Below are 23,493 nucleotides of genomic sequence, written 5' to 3'. Positions count from 1 at the left end.
TATATTTAAGCATGTTCCTTTTTAAATTTTTGTCACATAATTATTTGCCCGAATCAATCAACATCAGTTTGTTACTTTATTTATTTATTTTTTGCAGTATGTCGAGCAAAAAAAGGAAGTGGTCGGAGGATTACGTGCGGTATGGGTTCACGTGTTTGACGGAACGGGACGGAAGTCAGCGTCCTCAATGCATGTTTTGCAATGTCAAGTTGAGCAACTCCAGCCTCGCACCAGCAAAACTACGGGAACACTTCAAAAAACTGCATGGCGAGGGGCAGTACAAAGACGCAACACTGGATGAATTCAAATTGAAGAGAGTCCGATTCGACGCAAGTGCTACCTTGCCCACTCTCGGCTTCGTTCCAATTGACAAACCGATCCTCACTGTGGCGTCGTATGAAGTTGCGTACCTGATCACAAAGCAGGGCAAACCGCACACCGTTGGCGAGACACTCATCAAACCGGCCGCGTTGATGATGGCCAACATCATGCTGGGAAAAGCTGCTGAAAACAAGTCGTCTCTCGTTCCACTCTCAAATGACACCATCAGATGCAGAATCGACGACATGAGCGACGACATCCTCGCCCAGGTAGTTGCAGATTTAGTCGCGAGCCCGACGAAATTCAGCCTTCAACTCAACGAGACCACCGACGTTTCAAATTTGAGCCAGCTCATCTTATTTGTGCGTTATGTCAAAGGAGACGAGATCAAGGAAGACTTTCTGTTCTGCAAGCCTCTCACAACAACGACGAAGGCAGCTGACGTGAAGAAGCTTGTGGACGACTTCTTCAGAAGCAACGGCCTCGCGTGGAACATGGTGTCTGCAGTTTGCTCGGACGGAGCTCCAGCCATGCTGGGATGCAACTCCGGTTTTGGAGCGCTGGTGAAGGCTGATGCACCACACATCATCGTCACGCACTGCGTCCTGCACAGACACGCGCTGGCATCAAAAACCTTGCCTCCCAAACTGGCCAATGTTCTGAAAATCGTCGTTGAAACTGTGAATTACGTGCGAAGCCGTGCTCTGAATCATCGCATCTTCAAAGAGCTGTGCAATGAAATTGGCTCTGAATTTGAAGTCCTTCTCTACCACTCTAACGTTCGATGGTTATCACGAGGAAAGGTAGTGAGCCGTGTTTTTGCCTTGCGTGTAGAATTAGCCCTGTTTTTGCGAGAACACCAGCATTGCCATGCAATGCACTTCCAAGAGTCAGAGTTGATCCTCGCCTTGGCGTACTTGGCTGACATCTTCGACGCACTCAATCATCTCAATTGCCAGATGCAGGGCGATGGAGTGAATGTCATCGAATCTGAAGAAAAGCTGAGCGCTTTCTGAAAGAAGTTACCGTTGTGGAGGTGGCGAACAGAGAACGACAGCTTCGTAAACCTTTCGCTGCTGGACGAGTGCGTGAGCGGGATCGAAGATGAGTCTGAAGTTGGAGGCACTGCTGTACCGGGGGAGCTGAAGCAAGTGATTGCCACGCACTTGGATGAGCTAAGAAAGTCATTCGACGGCTACTTCCCCGACCGAGAGCAATACCCAGCATGGGTGCGGCAGCCGTTTACTTTCGACGTTGCAACGGCAGATGTCAATGACCAATACCTCGACGACCTCATCGAACTTCAGCAGAGCCAGACTCAACAACAACTCTTCGGCACAACAACACTCTCAACGTTTTGGTGCCGCCAAATGGAAGGGTATCCTCACATCGCTAAAATTGCCCTCGATATCCTCACGCCGTTCGTTTCAACGTATCTCTGCGAGCATGCGTTTTCGAAACAGGTGGACATTAAAACAAAGAAAAGGAGCAGGCTTGCATGCGAAAATGATTTGAGGGTGGCCCTTGCCAAAACAAAACCACGCATTTCCCAGATCGCCTCCCGAAAAGAATAACAGAAAACGCATTAAGATGCAATTCTTCTTAATTTTTTGGTCAAATTTGAGGGGTTCCGCGAGTGTTCGGTGGGTTTTGTTCGGGTTCGGCACCTTTAAAAAGGTTAAGAACCACTGCCATAGATAGAGGGTGGTGTATGTGCTGTGCTTGTGTTTCTTTGAAATGGGACAATGTTTTTTTTTGTTTTTGTTTTTTCACCACCTAAACATTTTCTGCACCACACTGTATACAACCAGCATTTTTCAAATAATTCCGTCCAGCAGTTCAGAGTGCACAGAAGTGAAACACACAGACAATTCTCAAATCATACATACAGTAGTACGAGTATGATAACAGCATCAAAGTAAGTAATGAAGTTTTGTGATGACAACATCAGTTAAGTTATGGTATATGCTTTGATATAACTTACCCTGATTTTCCCCTCAAGACCATTTAAATGACATCACTTCCAGGGGCTATGCACTCTCGGCCTCTCACCATGGTTCACACAGCAGCCCTCTTAACACTACGCCGTGTGTGATAACTCACCCTCCACACTCACTGTGTCGTTGGTACCATGTCCCCCCCCCCCCCCCCTTAAATCAAGGGTCTGGACCCTCCCTTGCCGCCTGCCTACTAGATATCGGGAGTCATCGCATTTAATATGAGAATACACCAGGAGTCATCGCCCCGCTGCCATGTCGGGCTTTTCTCTCTTGAAACCCGATCCGGTTGGTTCGAGTGGAAGGTGGATGAATGTGGTACCTTAGTCCTTCAGATTTGTCAACTATTTAATTATTTATTCATTGTCAAAGTAAGCCTGGTGTTGGCTTAGCGGTTAGGGTGCCGGCTTGGAATCCGAGGATCCTGGGTTCGAATCCCGGTCGATCGCTGAATTAACACCAGGGGGGTTGACGCAGCCTGTCATCCTTCCGAGGTTGGCAAATTGAGTACCAGTTCACTGGTAATTCCATGTGTGTCGCAAGAGGCGACTAACAGGGTTGGCGGCAGGAAAAGCATTGCTTCAAAAAGGGGACCACGGTGCCCGAAAAAGGGCAACCCCTGCTCTGCGGGGAAAAATGGCCTCTAAAGTCGATTCCATTCATTGTCAAAGTCTGCCCATCTTTTGTCCTGAGGTCTGTTCTGATTATGTCCATTTCATCATTTTAAAATAAATTATCATAACTTTTTAAGAACACGTGTCTGCTTAGTTCCATGTCCTGCTGTGCTTAGATAAAACCTTTTCAGTCCTTTGGTCATTCCAGGGGGTTAAATTAGATTAATATGTGTGTTGTGTATATGTGTGTTGTGTGTCATATGTGTGTTGTACCGTCCACCAAACAGTGATGACTCCATCTACATCTCGCTGTCTGATAATATGGACCAACATCTATCTACTCATCCCAACTCTCTCTTCCTCATATGTGGTGATTTCACATGCCACCATGCCAGTTGGCTGGGTGTGGGTACCTCTCTCACCAGCCATGGCTCCTCAGCAAAGGACTTCTGCGACTCACTGGGACTGACACAATCTGTCAATTTCCTGACCCGGATTTCAGTCAACGGAGCATCTTCTCTTCTGGACATGGTTATGACTAACTTCCCTGAAAATGTCTGCTGCTCTTCTTCTGCTCCAATCGGCTCATCTGATCATGTGCTTGTTAAAGTGGACATCTCTCTGACCATTCTCAGGGAGCCTCCTCAGCATCGACAAGTCTGGCATTTCACTCAGTTCAACCTGCCCGGTTTTCAAGCAGCCATCAATCATCTGGACTGGTCTCCCATCTCTACCGCCTCTGACATCAACTCATCCTGGGTATTCTTCCAAAGTAAATTTCTCTCTCTCATGCACAGATTTATCCCATCTCGTCTTCAGTTGTCATACCCTTCCTCCCGTCCAAGGTACACGGAATCTTGTGGTGAGGCTGTTGCCCAGAAACAACTTGCCTTAGTCTCCTGAAAAGCAAATCCAACGGAGGGAAATCTCATTTCCTTTCACAAAGCCCGAAGCAAGTGTGTGTCCACCCTCAGGAGAGCCAGGAAACAATATCTCTCCGTTCTCAAGACCAAACTCTCTTATCTGTCTCCCTCTTCCAAAACCTGGTGGCGTCTGGTCAAATCTGTTTCTGGTGTTTGTTCCCCCTCCATCCCCTCCCTTACCTCAAACGGCTACACAGCTGACTCCGCACGTGAAAAAGCTGAATGCCTCAACTCTGTGTTTGCCTCGAAATCTTGTGTCCCAAACCCATCCCTCTCTGTACCCACCGTACCCAGTCGTACCCAGCTGCTCCTGGACTCTGTGTCCTTTCCTCCTGACAAGGTGGAAATGTTTCTGCCAACCCTCGACTCTGATTCTGCAACTGGATCTGACGGCATTAGCCCACGGGTCCTAAAATCCTGTTCTTCCGCTCTTTCACTCCTTCTCTCTGTTCTCTTCACCCTCTCTTTTGCTCAAGGTCATCTGCCATCTGCTTGGAAATCAGCCAACATCACCGCTTTACACAAAAAAGGTGCAAAAACAGATCCTAGCAACTACAGACCAATCAGCCTTCTCCCAATTATCAGCAGAGTCATGGAATCCATCATTGCTTCGGATATGAAATCTTTCCTCTTCTCCAATGGCTTGATCTCTGATCATCAATTTGGTTTCAGACCAGATCACACTATTCTGGACATGCTGCTTCTGCTGTCTCAACAATGGATAGAGGTCCTCAATGCCAAACAGGAAATTAGAGCTGTCTCCCTTGACACATCAAGTGCCTTCGATACGGTCTGGCACCCCGCTCTGCTCACCAAACTCTCCTCCTTTGGTATCCATGGAAATCTCCACGCATGGCTGGCGGACTTCCTCTCTAGTCATAGTCAACGTGTGGCCCTGAATGGGTTTCTCTCATCTCCTCTTCCTGTTCAGGCTGGAGTTCCCCAAGGCAGTGTTCTGGGCCCTGTGCTTTTTCTGGTCTTCATCAATGATCTCTCCGACTCTCTTGAAAATTCTCTCTATCTCTTTGCTGATGACTACACTCTCTGCTGCTCCATTCCTCATCCCTCAGATTGGCAGTCTGCAGCCTCCTCACTCTCTCCAGACCTGGACAAAATCACAGACTGGGCAAAGAAGTGGAACATGTCTTTCAATCCTGACAAATCTCACACTTTTACGACGTCTCTCCGAAAAGACCGACTGGACAACCCTCCCATCCACTTTCTGAATAATCCTCTCCAAGAAGTTCCGTCACTCAAGCTTTTGGGTCTCACTATCTGCCATGATCTTTCCTGGGAAAACCACATTACAAATCTGGCCTCCAAAGCCAGTCGCCGACTGGGCATCCTCCGTCGTGTGAAGTCCTTCCTTGGCACACCTGAGCTCCTCACCACGTACAAGGCTTTCATCCGCAGCTCAATGGAATACTGCTCTCCCCTCTGGGCTGGTGCTCCTGCCTCACACCTAGCTCGTCTTCACGCTGTTCAAACCAAAGCGTTCAGAATCATTGGAATCTTCCGCGATGAAGCTAACTCCGAGGGCCTTTCACTTAATCACCGCAGGCAGGTTGGTGGTCTTTCTGTCTTCTACCGGCTCCTCTCCGGCCTTGCTCCTCCAGCTCTCTCTGGGCTCTGTCCCCCAAATATTCCTACAGGTCGCACAAGATCTGCCTGCAACCCTCTTATGGTTAAACTGCCAAAATCAAGACTCTCTGCTCACCTTCACTCCTTCATTCCTCTTTTCTCCCGCCTCTGGAACAAACTCCCTCACTCTCTTCCATCCCACTCCTCCCCTCCAGGTCGTTAAAACAGCTGTTCACCACCATCTCTTATCTTCACCCATCCAAAACCTTGATCTTTTCTACTCCCACTAATTTCACCCCAAATCCACTTTTTGAAATACCAACTTCTTTCCTGGAAGTCCTTGGTGTCCTTGTGTTTATACTTCTCCCAGCCCCCCCCCCACCCCACCCTTCCCACGCCGCCTCCCCCCAAGCCCTCTCCCTCCCACTGATTCCCGATGTTGTGTTTATGTGCTTCCCCTTCTCTCCCCATCTTGTCTACCGCTCCCCTTTTTATATACTTTGTTTGTTTGTCTGTTTGATTTGTTTGTGTGATAAATGTTAGCTCTTTCACGAGCCTCGATTCTGTATATTTAGTTTAAAAAATAAAATAAAAAAATAAGAAAAATAACTGCCCTTATCAATAACTGGCATGGGGTCAAACCACGTTAGGAGTCACGAGGTGGTGCAAACTGCTCGCCATCACCTCATTAATGAAGTCATTCATGAAGAACCACTTCAGTGTTTTATAGTTTACCATCTCACAGGTTAACGGTTGTGGTGAGGGGCTGTACGCACAACAATACATTGTCAAGGGACATTCGATAGTCAGGGACAGGCCTCATTGGTCAGTTTCAGGGCATCATGTCCCAAAGGCAGGAGTTAGAGTTCAAATGAAGAATGATAAAGAGCTGTTAGAAAGTAAACACCCCCTTGGTATTTGGATTTGGCTTTCATCATTGTGGTCAGTGAAAGGTATTGTGGGCTTGATGTAATGAATGGTTTACTTTACTGAAAATGGGGGGGAAACAGTTTTGTGGTGTGACAAATGCAGGTATCAATCATTCAAGTGAAATTGCAGGGTTTGGGTGTGGAGGCATGGATTGTTAGGGCATTGGAGGCTGTGTATGTTTGGCTACATTTTTTCCGATTTGTACAGGATCCTATTGTTGTCATTGAAGGCAAGAAATGTCAAATCCTACTGTGACACTGCACAACAAAGCAATACTTGCAGGATTCAAATTATATAGTGCAAGTCGCCATATGTATACACTAGAACGGCACTGGGTAGAGCGCATACCTCCACCAGGCTGAACAGTTTGTTTTGTATTCCACTGATAGGCCGGATCTGCATCCGGACATGAACCAAAATAGAATCGGCTTGTTCTTGTCAACTCACCAACTCATCCATCAAATTTTGTCAAATGTCGTCCACAACTTTTTGAGACATCGTGCTATATATCGTTTTTGGCGCTGTCACTCAATGGTGAAGAAACACTTGGAGATTTAAAAACTTTTCGGATAAAGATCTTCACCAAAATCGAATCGATTCATCCTTGTCACACACCCAACCTGTCCACCAAGTTTCGGCCGAATCTGTCCATAACCGAGATATCGTGCTATATATTTGGTTTAGCACTTCACTCAAAGGTGAAGAATTGCTTTAAAAAATATTTGATCCCAATTTGAATATTCACCAAAATTGAATCAGTTCTTCCTTGTCACACACCCAACCTATCCATGAAGTTTCATCCGAATCCAACATCCACAAATTTGTGAGATATCGTGCTATACATCGTTTTTGACCCTATCTTTCCATGGTAGCCTGGTGTTGGCTTAACGGTTAAGGTGGCTGGCTTGAGATGTTAGGGTCCTGCGTTTGAGACCCTGTCGTGCTGTTGAATTGACACCAGGTGTGTTTCTCAGCCTGTCATCCTTCCAAGGTCAGCAAAATGAGGACCAGCTTACTGGTAATGTGAGGCATTGCATCAGCGGCACAGGCGCATCCCCAGAAAGCAAGATCAAGCCAAGCAGCCACAGGCTGCATACAAACCACCACCTCAATGGTGAAGAATCACTTAACAATTCACGGATCCAGATCCAGATTGGGATCTTCACCAAAATCTAATCACTTTGTCCGTCCTTGTCACACACCCAACCTCTCCACCAAATTTAGTCAAATTCAGTCCACAACTTTTTGAGATATCCTGTTCACAAACAGACACGGGTGAAAACATAACCTCATCCGCCTTCGGTGACAACAACACCTCACACCTGCAACACCATCAAGGACTAGTTTGTCAAATAAACATCCCCTAAATTACATCGCCAGACCAAAGAGCTAAAGTTCATCCAATGGAACCACTATGGGATGTGTTGGATCATCAATTAAAGGTTAATCTCCAACAATCATCAAATCTGAAAGGACAAGGGGACGATCTATGCAAAGAATGGCAAGAATCCCCCTTCCAGCCATGGGACTAGAGGTGGACGAAGGAGGTCAGGTCGGAGACAAGGGGACTGGAGCTGGACACGCACAGAGAGTTGGAGGCTAAAGCTGAACTTTAACCAATTAATCCTCACTTATCTTACCTATGTTTGCATGTCCTGGTCATGCACAGCATCTTCTTCTACTGTTTTCGACCGGATCGTTCCTGCAAAACTGCCCGTCCGAAGCAGCACTTTGCCTGTGTGTCAGCAACCTGCACATACCAGTCGCTTTATTCCATGAAATACCTTGCTTGCCCCATTGTTCTTTATGTCAATTGGTATAGTCAGCATCTTAGCCGGGTATGTTATTCCTTGTACACAAGTTTGCATGCCCTCTCATTCCTATCTGTCTGTTGATCACTTGGTTTGTACTGTTTATAACGACTCATCTACCCTCTTCCCTGTACTTTTCTTTACCAATAAACCCCTTAAAAGGCAAGGAAGCATGTTTGAGCCATCTGGATCTTGTGTGTGTGCCATCAATTTTGGCTCATTTGGACGACCTTGGGGAACGGTAAAGAATGATAATTAAATGCAGCAAGAGACCGTTTGGCCATTGTCCAGGACAAAAGATGTATACGAACATAGTGCTGAGGCATACTATGTTAACGGCACTTCAGACGTGACAATATGAAATCTCTGTCTTTGTGGCTTATTTATCACCAGTAAAATAATGTCCCATGAATCATGGTAGAATAGAGAGGAAGGATACAAATGATTTCTAGCAGGTTTCTCCAAAGAAGAAAGGAATTGTCAAATGGAACAGCCTCAAAATTATAAAGCTCGTGAATGCAGAATTCTCAAATTCTGATACCATGGTTTAATGGGAAACAAGTAAACGAAAAAAACATGTGTTGCGGTTCTGAGAAAGTGCAAATATTGATTAATAACGGTTAAAGGTTTTCCCCCATAGTTAGTCCACATGCAACACGTAGGCCACCTTAGAACATTAGTTATGCCATAGTATGTGTAAGAGTAGGCCATTTCCATTAGTGATACCTGCCTTGTGTAAAATAAATAAGAGTAGGTCCCATTCATTTTGCGGCCCACCCTCCAAATCTACCTCGTTGGGCAGCATCCAGTCTGCGCCCCATTTTTACTATTGCCCTCGCATTAGGATCCTCAAACCAGCCAAATGCCACGAGGTAGGCCTGAAAAGGGGGAGGAGCGCGAGGTCGGGGTGTGGCCACGTCAAGCAGATGTCAAGGGCGGAGCCGGTAAGAGCCAACGACCAACCAGGGCTCGGGCGACATGGCCTGATAGGGCGTGGTAAAGGCATGGCTATATAACCGCGCTCACAAAGCCCTTCCACAGGACTGGTGAGGGAAGCCAAGCATTGGCATGATAGAGGACTTACGCAACAGCGCTCGTGCAAGAGGACTATTGGGAGAGGCGCTTTTGTCTAAAGGACTCATTGAGGATTGCCTGTGTAAAGAACTCGCTGGGGAACTTTGACTGTGAAAGGTCTCGTTGAGAATTGGCTTTGAAGGACTATTGGAAGCGGCGCATTGCAGAGGACTTGTGGGAGAGGCGCTTCGGCATTGAACTGCATTGGGAGCGCAAATAGCGCCAGTACTTCTATTACGTACGCGGCTGAGCCGCGAAGTGACCGCCTAGCCCAGCTTACCGTTTTCCTCCCGTAATTGTCCGGTCCGCGTCAACGACACGCGAGGAACGCCGCCATTTGCTCAACCCTCTTCGTCCTACCATCTTCTCCGCGGGGCGAGTCGGGGCTGTGGACGCCATTCCTTGGACCGTCGCCCTGACCATCTATATCCCCGTGTGAGTGTCTGAGAGTGTGACTGAGTGTGAAACGGGCCCGTGTCCAGGGATAAGTAAGACTGTACTAAGGGACTAAGACTAAGTACTAAGACTGTTCTTCTTCTTTACTGTACATAGTGTTAATAAACCAATCTGTTCTTCCTTTCTTCTTAATCCGACCGTATTAGTGATTTCTTCCATTGGGTAAGCGTGGCACGATTACAACCGCTCAGATCGGGTTTAGTACCTGTTGACAGCCCGGATAACGGCTCGCTATCGCTCGGCGTTTCCACTAAAACCGTGGTTCGGGCGGGGTTATTTCCTTGCTTCCCGGGAGGCGCTGGTAACTAGGTAATAGGAATAATTCGGCCTACCACCCTATTCAGCGCTGACCGGAAGGAACGTAATAGCTCCGGATCACGTCGGCTAGATAAAAGACAAGGGGATTAATCCCCCCTTGGTAAGGGGAAGGCCGACGTTGGAGATCCGCAACACATGTTTTAGGGCTACAAACTTTTATTTAAAAAAGAAAGAAAAAGTTTTCAACCAATTTATTTTTCATTAAAATTTGATAGATGAAACTGTACCAGAAAAGAGGACCGTGGACCAAATTTCAGCTCTCTATGATGTATGGAACCTAGAAAACGAACGGCTCAAAGATTTGAAACGGGACAAACAAACAAAGTTCAGATGAAGTTAAATAAAAGTGTGTAAAATACTGAGTATGTAACATACTGAGTACTAACTAAAGTTACTGAGTACTGTAACATACTAAAATACTGAGTAAAATACTAAACTGTAATACTAAACTGTAAAACTGTAAACTGTAACTGTAAACTGTAAACTGTAAACTGTAAAAAAATACTAAACTGTAAATACTAAACTAAAGTTACTGTAACATACTGAGTACTAACTGAGTACTAACTAACATACTGAGTACTGTAACATACTAAAATACTGAGTAAAATACTAACAAAAAAAAAGAAAAAAAAAAAAAGAAAAAAAAGAAGGAGATAGCATACTGAGTGAGACTAAACATAGGGGGAGGGGGTGGTAAATGGCCAAGAACAACAATTAAAATAAATAAATGGCTGTACAGTATACAGAACAATGTTTTAAATTGACGTTTGATGATGGTGTCGGTGATGACAATGTTGGTGGTTTTAGAAGGAAAGTCAGGAGGATGATTCACACTCACACCCATAGCCAGCCTGTCTCTAACACATTCACCTTTTCCTGCCTCTTTCCAGCAGACTCACATTCCACACTCGTCTTAAGTTCACAGGCCATGGTTAATGGCAATTATAAGTTAACAATAGCGAGTCAAGAGGCGCAGCGAGGTGATTGCAGTTCAGGAACCAAATACAATACCGAACTGTACAGTATCAACATCTGCACAACTCCCGCTCATGTTCCTGCTGTTTGTGGTGGGATGGATGGGAGGTGACATGGGAATAGGGTGATGGGGGCTCGCAATCTCATGACTACTGGAGTTCAATGAATCGCAAGTTAGGAATCCATATACATTTACCAATACCCAAAAAGAAAACGTACTAATGCACAGAGGGTTTACTGTATATGGTTCATTGAAGAACTTGCACATACATATACTATCCACACCATTAAAAACGGATATGTAGAATTGATTGATTGTACTTGTTAAAGGACTATTCCAGCTTCATTTCAAGTACCTTTTTGGCACGAAGGATGCGCAGAATGTACTCTTAAGCTTGTAAAGGTGACACAGGAGGCATTCTGAGCAATTTTGAAAGTCTGAGACACCAGTGTGGATTATCCAAAAAAAACACACCGATTACAGTCTTTAACAATGCAATGGCATTTACCCCCCCCTCCCCATCCCCCATCCCATCCCATGCCCCCTCCCCATCTCATGCCCCCTCCCTCCCACAGATCTCCCGATGTCCCTGTTCTCCACTGTTGTACTTGTGTGCTTCCCTCTCTCTCCCCATCTTGTCCCCCGCTCCCTTTATTATATGTTTTATGTGTCAGTTTGTTTTTATGTGATTAATGTTAGCTCTTACACCAGCCTCGATCTTGTACACAAAAAATATATAAAAAAAATAAAAAATACAATGCATGTTTGAGACTCTGGAGGAAAAAGTGCAATCGAACACACTCTGTAAGACAGTGAGTACCACAACTGAGAAAAATATAGTACAGGTTACCGGAAAACCTCGATTTTGGGATTTTCGCCCGTGGGGATTATTCGAAGAAAGCACAAGTCCTGGCCAAGGTCAGGAGGGATAAACGGCTGAGTGAGCAAAAGGAGATCGATCAGAGGAAGAGGTGAAAAACAGAGGCCACCAACCTGTCTGCAATGTGACGACAACAAGCTTTGTGCTCTGGCCTCATCTTTGGGAGATGGCAGTTTTACATAAATTACAAGGACATGCAAAAATCGATAAACCTTTTTGGGGCACAAATATATGGGTATTGAACCTATGATTCTAACCTGAGCCACAGGTCCAGATGGGAATGTTAAACTGGCCAACCAATAACACTCCAAATAAATGTGGAACAACAATTAGGTAGAAAATGTAACTATCATACAATAGCAATAAATTATTCTGTTACTATTTTCAGTCAAATAGTTCAAAAAGTAACTACAACCACACTGGTCACATGGTCTAGCCTCGCGCATTCATTCTGAACAAAAATACCATTGCTAACTGAACACACTGCTATTATAGTAGGCCCAACCACTGCTGTATGATCCATGCACCCTATTATGTCACAGTTTCTTGGCATGAGTTATGACATCATAAATTTAATTGTCCACTTAACTCGGATCGTATATCAGATATATGAAGTTTGAATTTTTCAGCCACGAATTTCAATTCAACCAATTATGGCTGGAATACCACTTTGCTGATGACATAATCATCACCATATATATATATATATATATATATATATGTAGGAATATTTGGGGGACAGAGCACAGACAGAGTTGGGGGAGCTAGGCATGAAAGGAGCTGGTAGAAGACAGAAAGACCACCAACCTGCCTACGGTGAGTGAGTGAAAGGCCCTCACAATCGGCTTCATCGCGGGAGATTCCAATGATTCTGAAAGCTTTGGTTTCAACAGCGTGAAGCCGAGATAGGTGTGAGGCAGGAGCACCAGCCGAGAGGGGAGAGCAGTATTCCATTGAGCTGTGGAGCTCAGGTGTGCCAAGGAAGGACTTCGTTGACGGAGTATGCCTAGTCGGCAACTGGCTTTGGAGGAAAGTTTGGAAATGTGGTTTTCCCAGGAAAGATCATGGCAGAAAGGGAGACCCAAAAGCTTGAGTGACAGAACTTCTTGGAGAGGATTGTGGAGACAGTAGATGGGAGGGTTGTACAGTCAGTCTTTTCAGAAAGAGAAAGTAAGAGTGTGAGATTTGTCAGGATTGAAAGACATGTTCCACTTGTTTGACCAGTCCGTGATTTTGTCCAGGTCTGCAGAGAGTGAGGAGGCCGCAGACTGCCGATCTGAGGGATGAGGAATGCAGCGGCAGAGAGTGGAGTCATCAGCAAAGAGATCGAGAGCATTTTACATAGAGTCGGAGAGATCATTGATGAAGACCAGAAAAAGCACAGGGCCCAGAACACTGCCTTGGGGAACTCCAGCCTGAACAGGAAGGGGAGATGAGAGAAATCCATTCAGGACCACACGTTGACTACGACCAGAGAGTAAGTCCACAAGCCATGCATTGAGGTTTCCATGGATACCATAGGAGGAGAGTTTGGTGAGCATAGCGGGGTGCCAGACCATAATCGAAGGCACGTGATATGCCAAGGGAGACAGCTCTGATTTCCTGTTTGGCATTGAGGACCTCCATCCATTGTTGAGACAGCAGAATCAGGATGTCCAGAGTGGAGTGACCTGGTCTGAAACCAAATTGATGATCAGAGATCAAGCCATTGGAGAAGAGGAAGGATTTGATATCCGAAGCAATGATGGATTGCATGACTTTGCTGATAATTGGGAGAGGCCGATTGGTCTGTAGTTGCAAGGATCTGTTTTTGCACCTTTTTTGTGTAAAGCGGTAATGTTGGCAGATTTCCAAACTGATGGCAGAAGACCTTGAGCAAAAGAGAGGGTGAAGAGCATTGAGAGAGGGAGTGAAAGAGTGGCAGAGCAGGATTTTAGGACGCGTGGGCTGATGCCATCTGGTCCAGTTGCAGAATCAGAGTCGAGGTTTGACAGAAACTTTTCCACCTTGTCAGGAGAGAAGGACACAGAGTCCAGGAGCAGCTGGGTTCGACTGGGTACAGTGGGTAAAGAGAGAGACGGGTTTGGGACACAAGATTTTGAGGCAAACACAGAGTTGAGGCATTCAGCTTTTTCACGTGCGGAGTCAGCTGTGTAGCCGTTTGAGGTAAGGGAGGGGATGAAGGGGGAACAAACACCAGAAACATATTTGACCAGACACCACCAGGATTTGGAAGAGGGAGACAGGTTTGAGAATTCAGTCTTGAGAGTAGAGAGATATTGTTTCCTGGCTCTCCTGAGGGTAGACACACACTTGTGGCTTTGTGAAAGGAAATAAGATTGTCTTCCGTTGGATTTGCTTTCCAGGAGGCGAAGGCAAGTTGTTTCAGGCAAGTTGTTTTCAGGGTATGAAAGATTCTCATTGTTATTTTTTATAGTGTAGCCCTGTTGTCACCTGTTGCATTAACACCAGGTGGGGTTGACTCAGCCTGTAATTCTTCTGAGGTCGGCAAAATGAGTACCATCTCACTGGGTCCTCTCTCAAGGAGGTTGGTGGCAGGATTTGCACTCCGGCCACCATAAAACACCTCATTCCGTACCACACACATTGGTGTGTGTTGAGATGGTGCTGATGTCACTTTGATAGTGTCGACTAACTGACCAACATATAGAATAAACCAGTGTCTCAACGCGGTTTACGCCAGGTACAACGAGTACTTCAAAATAATTTAATACTTGGATTATTTGCTAACTGGTATCTCCACCCAGGTCATACTACCCTCTTCAACTAAAGTATCAAACAAGGCCGGCTACACCGCTGTTAGACTTTTGCTCTTGTTTTAAACAAGACATTCAAATGTTTTAGCCATTGATAGAACAAGGTAATAATACAACTCTTGAGGAGGTTGGATCAAGTATAAAAGGGAGAAGAATAATCGTCTATATTGAAAAATTACCATCCCTGGTGTCAATGCACTTTCCACAAATACATCATGGCTTCTATTCGAGATAAGTGACAGAGAGTGGAAGATTTACATGCTGACAATGAAGTGGTAGAGAATTATTTTGCATTTTCCCAGCACAGATGTACCTACACTTGTTTTCGTAACAAAAAAGAAGCAAATTTGACCATGAACCTTTGAACCATCTCTCGTCCCCACTTCGAAAAGACCATTGACTCAATTACCGAATCTGCAACTTTACCTCCAGTTTTGACCGTTTCAAATATTAATAACGACTACTACCATTTTAACGTTTCCAAATTCCTCCCACCTATTTGTGGCATGTGCCAGGAAATGCTTTTGACCGGCTGGCAAGGCATGATGTTTGACTGAAGGTGACAGGAACTTGGCATTTGCTTAGGTTGCTTAGGTTGCTTAGGTTGCCTCTTCAATATGGACACAATATAACATCCATGCGAGGGATGGCATACACATTGAGGTTTGGTATTGCCTGGGAAACACAATTGGATGACAGTTTATAGCTGGGCCGAGATTCAAACCCGGGACAGGTAACTCAGAGATGAGCGTGCGTACCTCTTAGCTATCCTGCAAGCCCGGGTTTGAAATAGTAACAAGAATGCCGTATAAATTACAATGTCCGATGCTTGTTCTTACATACTGCTGTATAATCGTGCCTCCTTACACAATCATGCCAACTACGCGGATTGGCTTGCTTGCTCAGCAGCTCAAGATGGACAGTTTATATCAGCCCACCCGGAAAGGAAAGATTACCCTTACCAGGACTTAAATTACTGGGCCAACTTCAAGGACATTAACCCATCCAATCTCCCAATGCTCAACTTTATCATGATACGTAATGAAGAAGCACTTCTGCTAATTCTGCAATCAAAGGGAGAAACAAGCTGGGGATTATAGGACAGTGTGCAGAAAATAGCAGAATTTTGTCCTCAATCCAACAATGTATTTTTATTTTTATTTTTTGCAAACTTCCTATCCTGCTTTATCTCTCTCCTATCCAACTCTTATTTACCATATTGGATCCCTACTCGATGTTCATAACCTAGAATGTCTTCGCACTGGAATGCCAAGGCATTCTTCTTTTGCCCCCATTGTTGTGAATTCAATTCCCATGACTTCATCTACATTTTGGTGTAGACAAACAAAAGTCAGGCCTTAACAGCTGGTTTGTGGAAAACACGCAATAAGATATACAATAAGATATACGATCCCCATAAAAATTTGCCTAAAAAAAACAAAAAAAATAAACTTATGCATACATAGTCAATGCTCTTGGAAAAACACAGAAAAAGGGATCAGAACAATCACAACAAAAGGATAAAGGATCAGCAGAAAGAGAAGGGAGAAATAAATGCTAACAGTAGGGCCGAGGGGGTAATTACACGGAGACGGACAATTAAGGGAAGCAGGTAACGATGAGGGGTAGGGCCGAACGCAAGGGGTGTACAAGATGAATACAGAAGCAACATTTTGGGAGGGGTGGGGGTGGTGGTTTAACGGGTGTAGAATAGATCATGGTTTTGGGTGGGGGATGATCTGAGACAGTGGTAAGCAGAATTGCTCTCATTTCACCTTCATTATCAAAGCTCTTCCCAAGGCTCATACCCTTAAATAATGTACAAACCATTTTGGTACAACAAAAAGCTGCCCAAGACTATCAATTTTAACTTTTGCAAACTTACACCAGTACAGTCATTATTACAATACACAAATTTTCTTTGCAAATTCACATGATGTCACAACACGGCTTATCATCGACATGCAGCAGTGCAAAAGCGGAATTTTTATTTGTCCAAACCCTCCACTTCCTGTTCACAACCACGTCCATGTAGGGATCTGAACGAGTGATTAAAGGGCTGGATATCAACAATCAATTATATTACTTGAAGGCAAGTTAATCCAACTTTGCTCAAATCCAATACCGGTACCAAACAAGAAAATAGGATTTTTCTAAGCATGCATAATAAAAATTAACACTGGTGGTGGTGGCATTGCTCCCATTTCAAAAGAAAAGCAAAAGGAAGTTGTGTGTCAAAACAACACGCAACACTCAACTGCAATGTCCTGTTCTCATCTGACTTGATGCGTTTTCAAATAGGAACAAACAACAAAAAAAAAAAAAAGGAGAAGGAAAAGCCGACCCGTGCAAACCATTTCCAGGAGGTTGTACCAAAAAAACGAGTACCAAGTAGTTAGAAATGCTGTGCCATTCCAGGAGATTGAACGTCAAGGGATAAACCTGGCACTTACAAGGCCAAACATCACGGAGACAACCAACCACCAAGCCAGTTATAAATCACTTTTTTATTTTACCAAAGTTGAAATGATCCGGCCTATTGATGCAATGGCATAAAGCGAGATATTCCATGAAAGGAAAAATCAGAAACATCATGGAAAAATCAAATCATTGGAAGAAATGACATGGTGATAGTGGGATGCAGAAATAATGGAGAAACACGAGCACAAGTCCAACGGTGTCAATAACTACTTACCTGGTAAAATTCTCGGAGCTGTCGGAGCAGCAGAGAGAGGTTTTGAGCACGAAGCGTCGGGTCGTCTCCTGCATGTCGAAATAGACCCTGGTTTGCTGGTCTGGAATGGCTGTGTAGATGAGAAACAAAGTGCATCATGACAACTCAAACGTTGTTGGTATGTTCTTCTTTTTTTTTTCTTTTTTTTAAAGAATAAAGTAATTTCTACATTGAAAAGGAAACAGAAGCCTCTACAAAGAATTTCATCCACCAACTTCCACCTATAACTATTTAACATCCACCAACCAACGACAGTAGACGGAATGCCATGTTTAACATCACCCGAGGGATGGCACACATACTTATGAATCACCCTGCCTGTGAAATACGGGACGGCAGTTTATAACTGGGTTGGGATTCAAACCTAAGCCAGACAGCTTCGTACCGCTAGGCTATCATGCCAGCCCTCCTTAAAGATTAGTGTCACTAATTTAAAAAAAACAAAAAAACATTTCTGGACAATAGTGGACATCCACGCAAAAACATGGACACCACAGGGTTGTAATACCCACCAAAATGCCAGGTGACTACTTTGTTGGCATCAGAGATCCCTCTAAATATCCAAATATAAAAGCACGTTCGGGAAGTGTACATTCCAGCATTTTACGCTTTGGCCTTGTTTGCTGCTTTAAGTAAGATCAGGAAGATAATGCATCAAGACTTGAGTTGAGGCCCCTTTTGCGACTTCACAAAAGGTTGAGCGGTAGTTTGAACAAACGTGTCGAGCGTAAATGTACAAGCCAACAACTTATGAGTGATGTCAGACCGAATTGACAATCGATATAAAGAGAAACAAGGTTGCACAAAAAAACAGCACAACAAAAGCATCATAAATGTGGACTGGATGCGGATTTCGCCCCGAGTTAACGGAACCCCTCACTGTGTCTGCAAGGTGTCCAATTTGTAGACCTAAGTACTTACAACCCACATTCTGTCTGCAAGGTGTCCAATTTGTAGACCTAAGTACTTACAACCCACATTCTGTCTGCGAGGTGTCCAAGTTGTAGACCTAAGTACTTACATCTGTCGCATGATGTCGTGCAGGACCGAGCCATCCAACAGCATCAGGAGAGCAGAAGTCGCGTCTAGCACATTCGTCTCGAAGTCCCCCAGTGTGCGCACCTTCACACGCAGGTGTATACATAAAACACAACAGACACAACACCCTTTTATTATCCTTATGCATCAAAATGTCGTGGGAGCAAAGGTGAACCTGCAAACCCAAAGCAGGATCGAAACACATCTTCGGCTTTTCTTGGAATGCTGTGACCAATGTTGTTCCGAGGACTTCTTGAACGCCCCCATATACAGCATGACTGTCGCAGGTAAATCACACGTCTATCTCCCCATATGTAGAACACAACACCTATACAAGTCAAACACCTTGTCAAAAACCAATCGGAGTGATCATTTAACTCACCTTAGCTTGTTTGCCACTACCTTCAATATCTGGAAGGAAAGGTGCTTCAACTATAAAACTGCTGTTTTAGTGATGCAGAAATTGAGTCCTGCAACGTGATCGAGTCCTTTGAAGGAGACCTGGAGCGTGTGATCTCACATGCAAACAACACGTGTGGACGCACATGATCTGACGGTCCGTCTCACAGCAGCAGGACATTGTGTTGATCACATGTCCGAATTGATCAATACAATGTACATGCGTCGCGATTTCAACAATATTAGTCGATTCGGTATCATAAACTGCTGCATCATAGGGACGTTTAAACAAATTGAAACAATATAAAGACAAACCGGGGGGAGACAGCAACGAACGGTGCGTTTTGCGAGGAATGTTAAATGGCAGCAGATTGCGGGTTGGGGAAGAGGAAGAGGAAGAGGAAGAGGAGGCATCAAATCTCAATTTGGAAATGGTATCGGACCATTGGGATCGTTGTGATCGGGCAACCCATGATCATGACTCAGAACACGAAGGGAGGTCATCACCGAACTCAGAATAGGAAACAACATTCAGTTCGTGCAGACGATCGATCCACTTACCCAGACGACTAACGGACTGGCGAGGAGGTGCTCCGCGAGTCCAACGCGAAAGCTCCCAGGCGAGGCCATCGCTGGTGCTGTAGGTTCCGCACGGTAGAGCTACAATACCGTACTCACCACTACACCTAAAATGCTTCTCCCTCCTGCAAAGCAATGTCCATCACCTCGCGACTCCAAGTCGTCTCCAACACCCCGGAAATTCGCACCTCCCGCTCTGCGCCACATGCGTGATAGATGAAGCTCCGCCCATTCCCTCATCCTCCACCACGTGGTGCCACGCCCATTCCCTTATCGATGTGACGTGGTGCTACAGACTACATATACATATGTATATACATATGTATATACATATGTATATACATATGTATATACATAATATGTATAAACATATGTATATACATATGTATATACATATATATGTATACATATATATGTATACATATATATGTATACATATATATACATATATATACATATATATACATATGTGGAGCTGTGCTCCCACGTCGAACTCCAACAATATGGACGCGACAACGAGCTGAGTTTCACAGAGCTGTTTATTCCGAGCTCGGCACGAATGCACTGAAAATGGCTACCCCCGACCCCGAGCTGCAATATATATTTCAAATTAAAACAGTAAGCCACGCCTCTCAACGGGGCGTGGTATGCAATCCGAGTGACCGCCCGCTGATTACGTCACCGGCCGGTACAAGAGAAATGTGTCCGGTAACCGCTACATGCGCCCCCCCCCCCCCCCCAGAATTCACTTGTACAGGGAGAGTCAGTTTGTGGGGAGCCTTAATGACCCGGCCGAAACGACCCTGGCGATTCGTGTGGGGGTGGGAGGCGGCTTGGCGGTGGATGGTCGGGCGGGGGGCTTGGTCGACAGGGGACGGCCCCGCCGTGGAGGAAGGGCCAACCGTGGAGGTTGGTCGAGGTCCAAATGGGCCGGCTTGAGGCGGTCCACGGAGATATGGTCCGGTTTGCCGCCAATGTCGACGACGAACGACTTGTCGCCCCTCCTCAAGACCCGAAAAGGCCCATCGTACGGCGGCTGGAGCGGTCTCCGGTGCGCGTCGTTGCGCACAAAAACGTACTCCGCTGTGCGAAGCGCTGGGGGGACATGGGGTTCAGGACAGCCATGATGAGACGTGGGCACCGGGGCAAATCTCCTGGCGGCCTCCTGGAGGACCGAGCTTTGGCGAGCCGCGGACCAGGGGCCGGTGGCGTCGGGGATGAACTCCCCTGGCACGCGCAGTGGTTGGTTGGCCGTAGACCAGCTCGGCGGTAGAAGCCTGGAGGTCTTCTTTAGGGGCCGTCCGGAGGCCCAATAGCACCCACGGGAGCCTGTCAGCCCAACTGTCATCCTGGAGGCTGGCCCTGAGAGCGGCCTTCATTGAGCGGTGGAACCGCCATGTCTCGCACATGCCGTTCGCCTGGGGGTGGAACTCAACCCCATGTCTCGCACAAGCCGTTGGCCTGGGGGTGGTAGGCCGTGGTGCGGTGAAGTTTGACCCCCAAGGCCTGAGCGACCGCGCCCCAAAGCTCAGAGGTGAACTGTGGGCCTCTGTCAGAGGAGATGTCCGAGGGGGCGCCGAAACGGGCGACCCAGGTGCCGATGAAGGCCTGCGCCACGTCAGCGGACGTCGTTGACGTCAGCGGGACGGCCTCCAGCCACCTGGTGGTCCTGTCCACCATCGTGAGGAGATGGGTGAAGCCCCGCGAGGGGGGAAGGGGTCCCACCAGGTCCACATTGACGTGGTCGAAACGCCGCGCGGGCACGTCGAATGGTGCCAATGGGGCCTGGGTGTGCCGGTGGACCTTCGCACGCTGGCAGGTGACACAGGCGTTGGCCCAGTCGCGGACGTCCTTCCGGAGCCCGTGCCAGATGAATTTCGCTGCCACAAGCTTCTGCGACGCTTTCCGGCCCAGGTGGGAAAGGCCGTGGATGGCGTCAAAAACGAGCTGTTGCAATCCAGCGGGCACAATGGGACGAGGTTGGCCCAGGGAAACGTCGCACATGAGAACTGTGCCTGCATCCTTGAAGGGGACGTCGGACAACCGCAGGCCCGTGTCCGCTGTCCGGAGGGCTTGCACCGCGGAGTCGGAGATCTGGTCGGCCGCCATGCGGGTGTAGTCCACGCCGAGGTGAACGGCACCTCCGACGGACCGGGAGAGGCAATCGGCCACAGCATTGTCCTTACCCGTGACGTGCCGGATGTCCATCGTGAATTCGGACACGGCGGAGAGGTGGCGCTGCTGACAAGCCGACCACGGCTCTGAGACCTTGGCCATGGCGAAGACCAGGGGTTTGTGGTCCACAAACGCCGTGAATGGGCGGCCCTCTAAAAGGTGGCGGAAGTGGCGAACCGCCAGGTAAAGGCCGAGGAGCTCGCGGTTGAACGTGCTGTATTTGCGCTCGTTAGGGCGGAGCTGCCCGTTAACCCACTGCTCGTGCACGGCGCCCACCGTGTAGTCGGAAGCGTCCGTGGTAAGGGCGATGGGTGCGTCGAGCGCCAGGTGCGCCAGCATGGTTGCGTTGGCGAGGGCCAGCTTAGCGCCGGTGAACGCCTCGTCCATCTCCTCGGTCCAGGCGATGTCGTGCTTGGCCGGCTTACCCCTGAGGGCCTCGTACAGGGGGCGCAAGAGTTGGGCGGCGCGAGGCACAAACCGGTGGTAGAAGTTCACCATACCCAAAAACTCCTGCAGGGCCTTGACGGAGCGGGGGCGCGGGAAACTTTTAACGGCCTCCACCTTGGTCGGCAGCGGAACGGCCCCGCGCTTCATGATGCGGTGTCCCAGGAAGTCGACGGCAGCCACGCCAAACTGGCATTTCACCGGGTTGATGATGAGGCCGTGCTGGCTGAGGCACTCAAAAAGCATGCGCAGGTGAAGGAGGTGCTCCGCCCGGGAAGTGCTGGCGATGAGAATGTCATCCAGGTAGACGAACAGAAAGGTGAGATCGCACAGCACACTGTCCATCAGCCGCTGGAAGGCCTAGGCCACGTTCTTAAGGCCGAACGGCATTCGGAGGAACTCGAAGAGGCCAAAGGGTGTAATTACAGCCGTCTTCGGAACGTCGACCGGCCGGACAGGTACCTGGTGGTAGCCCCGAATAAGGTCGACCTTGGAGAAGATCACCCGCCCCGCCAAACGGGCGGAAAAGTCCTGGATATGCGGTATCGGGTACCGGTCGGGGGTGGTGGCGTCGTTGAGGCGGCGATAATCGCCGCACGGTCGCCATCCGCCCCCCCGGTTTGGGTACGATGTGCAGGGGCGAGGCCCACGCGCTGTTCGAGCACCGCACAATGCCCAACCGCTCCAGCGTGTCGAAATCCGCCTTTGCCACGGCGAGTTTGGCAGGGTCGAGGCGACGAGCCCTGGCGTAGACCGGTGGACCAGTGGTTGGGATGTGGTGTTCGACGCCGTGTTTGACGGCGACGGCCAAAAACGTCGGCCGCGTGAGGGCGGGGAACTCAGCGAGGAGGCGGGTGAAGTCGTCCGCGGCCGGGAGCGCGCAGGCTAGCTTGGTTGGTGCGGAGCCGCTCAACGAACAAGCGAGAGAGCTGAAGGTCTCTGCGTTGACGGGCTGATGACGTTTTACGTCAACCAAAAGTCCATGGGCGCAAAGAAAATCCGCACCCAACAAAGCCATGCCGTGACGAAATCCCACTCGAAACGCTGGCCCCCGAAGCAGAGTGCGACGCTGCGTGAACCGAAGGTGCGGATAGAGGAGCCGTTTGCGGCGACCAAGGCGGGGCCTGCTTGTCCTGCCCCGAGGCGGGTATAACGCTCACCTGAGCTCCCGTATCACACAGGAAACGTCGCCCGGACGTGGTGTCCGTAATGAACAAAAGGCTGCTGGAATGGCCGACGCTCATGGCAGGAAGCGAGCACCGGCCTGGTCGTTTCCCGACCCGCCGAAAGTGCACGGTGGGCGAAACGTTCTGGCCTTCTGCCCGAACCTGGCATGGTAGTAGCACATGGTCCGCCCCGGTGCTGGCCGTGGTGCCGGTCATGGCGGGGTGCGGCCGCAAGGGGCGCTGAATCGGCCGGTGGCAGCGCCGGTCGTGGCGAGGGCGTTGCCTCGGCCGGACCAGGGT

At 47.7% G+C, this 23,493-nt stretch overlaps 1 protein-coding gene across 2 annotated transcripts in view; it reads right to left on the bottom strand.

Annotated features, from left to right (window-relative positions):
• Positions 1–19,642, bottom strand: part of LOC137432991 (protein Daple-like) — a 115,216-nt gene extending 95,574 nt beyond the window's left edge. For both annotated transcript variants that reach the window (XM_078781137.1, XM_078781139.1), the window contains exons 1-3: positions 19,391–19,642; positions 18,414–18,514; positions 17,354–17,462 (exon numbers count right to left, since the gene is read on the bottom strand). In XM_078781137.1, coding sequence (XP_078637263.1) covers positions 17,354–17,462; positions 18,414–18,514; positions 19,391–19,459 — 279 coding nt within the window. In that variant the 5' untranslated portion in view covers positions 19,460–19,642. The remainder of the gene's footprint in view (positions 1–17,353; positions 17,463–18,413; positions 18,515–19,390) is intronic.
• Between the last annotated feature and the right edge of the window lie 3,851 nt (positions 19,643–23,493).

Source organism: Myxine glutinosa, chromosome 1 (genome assembly GCF_964187855.1).
Source record: "Myxine glutinosa chromosome 1, kmMyxGlut1.1, whole genome shotgun sequence".
NCBI lineage: Eukaryota > Metazoa > Chordata > Myxini > Myxiniformes > Myxinidae > Myxine > Myxine glutinosa.
The sequence above is the reverse complement of the archived record's forward strand: the minus strand, read 5'-3'. Positions and strand labels throughout refer to the sequence as shown.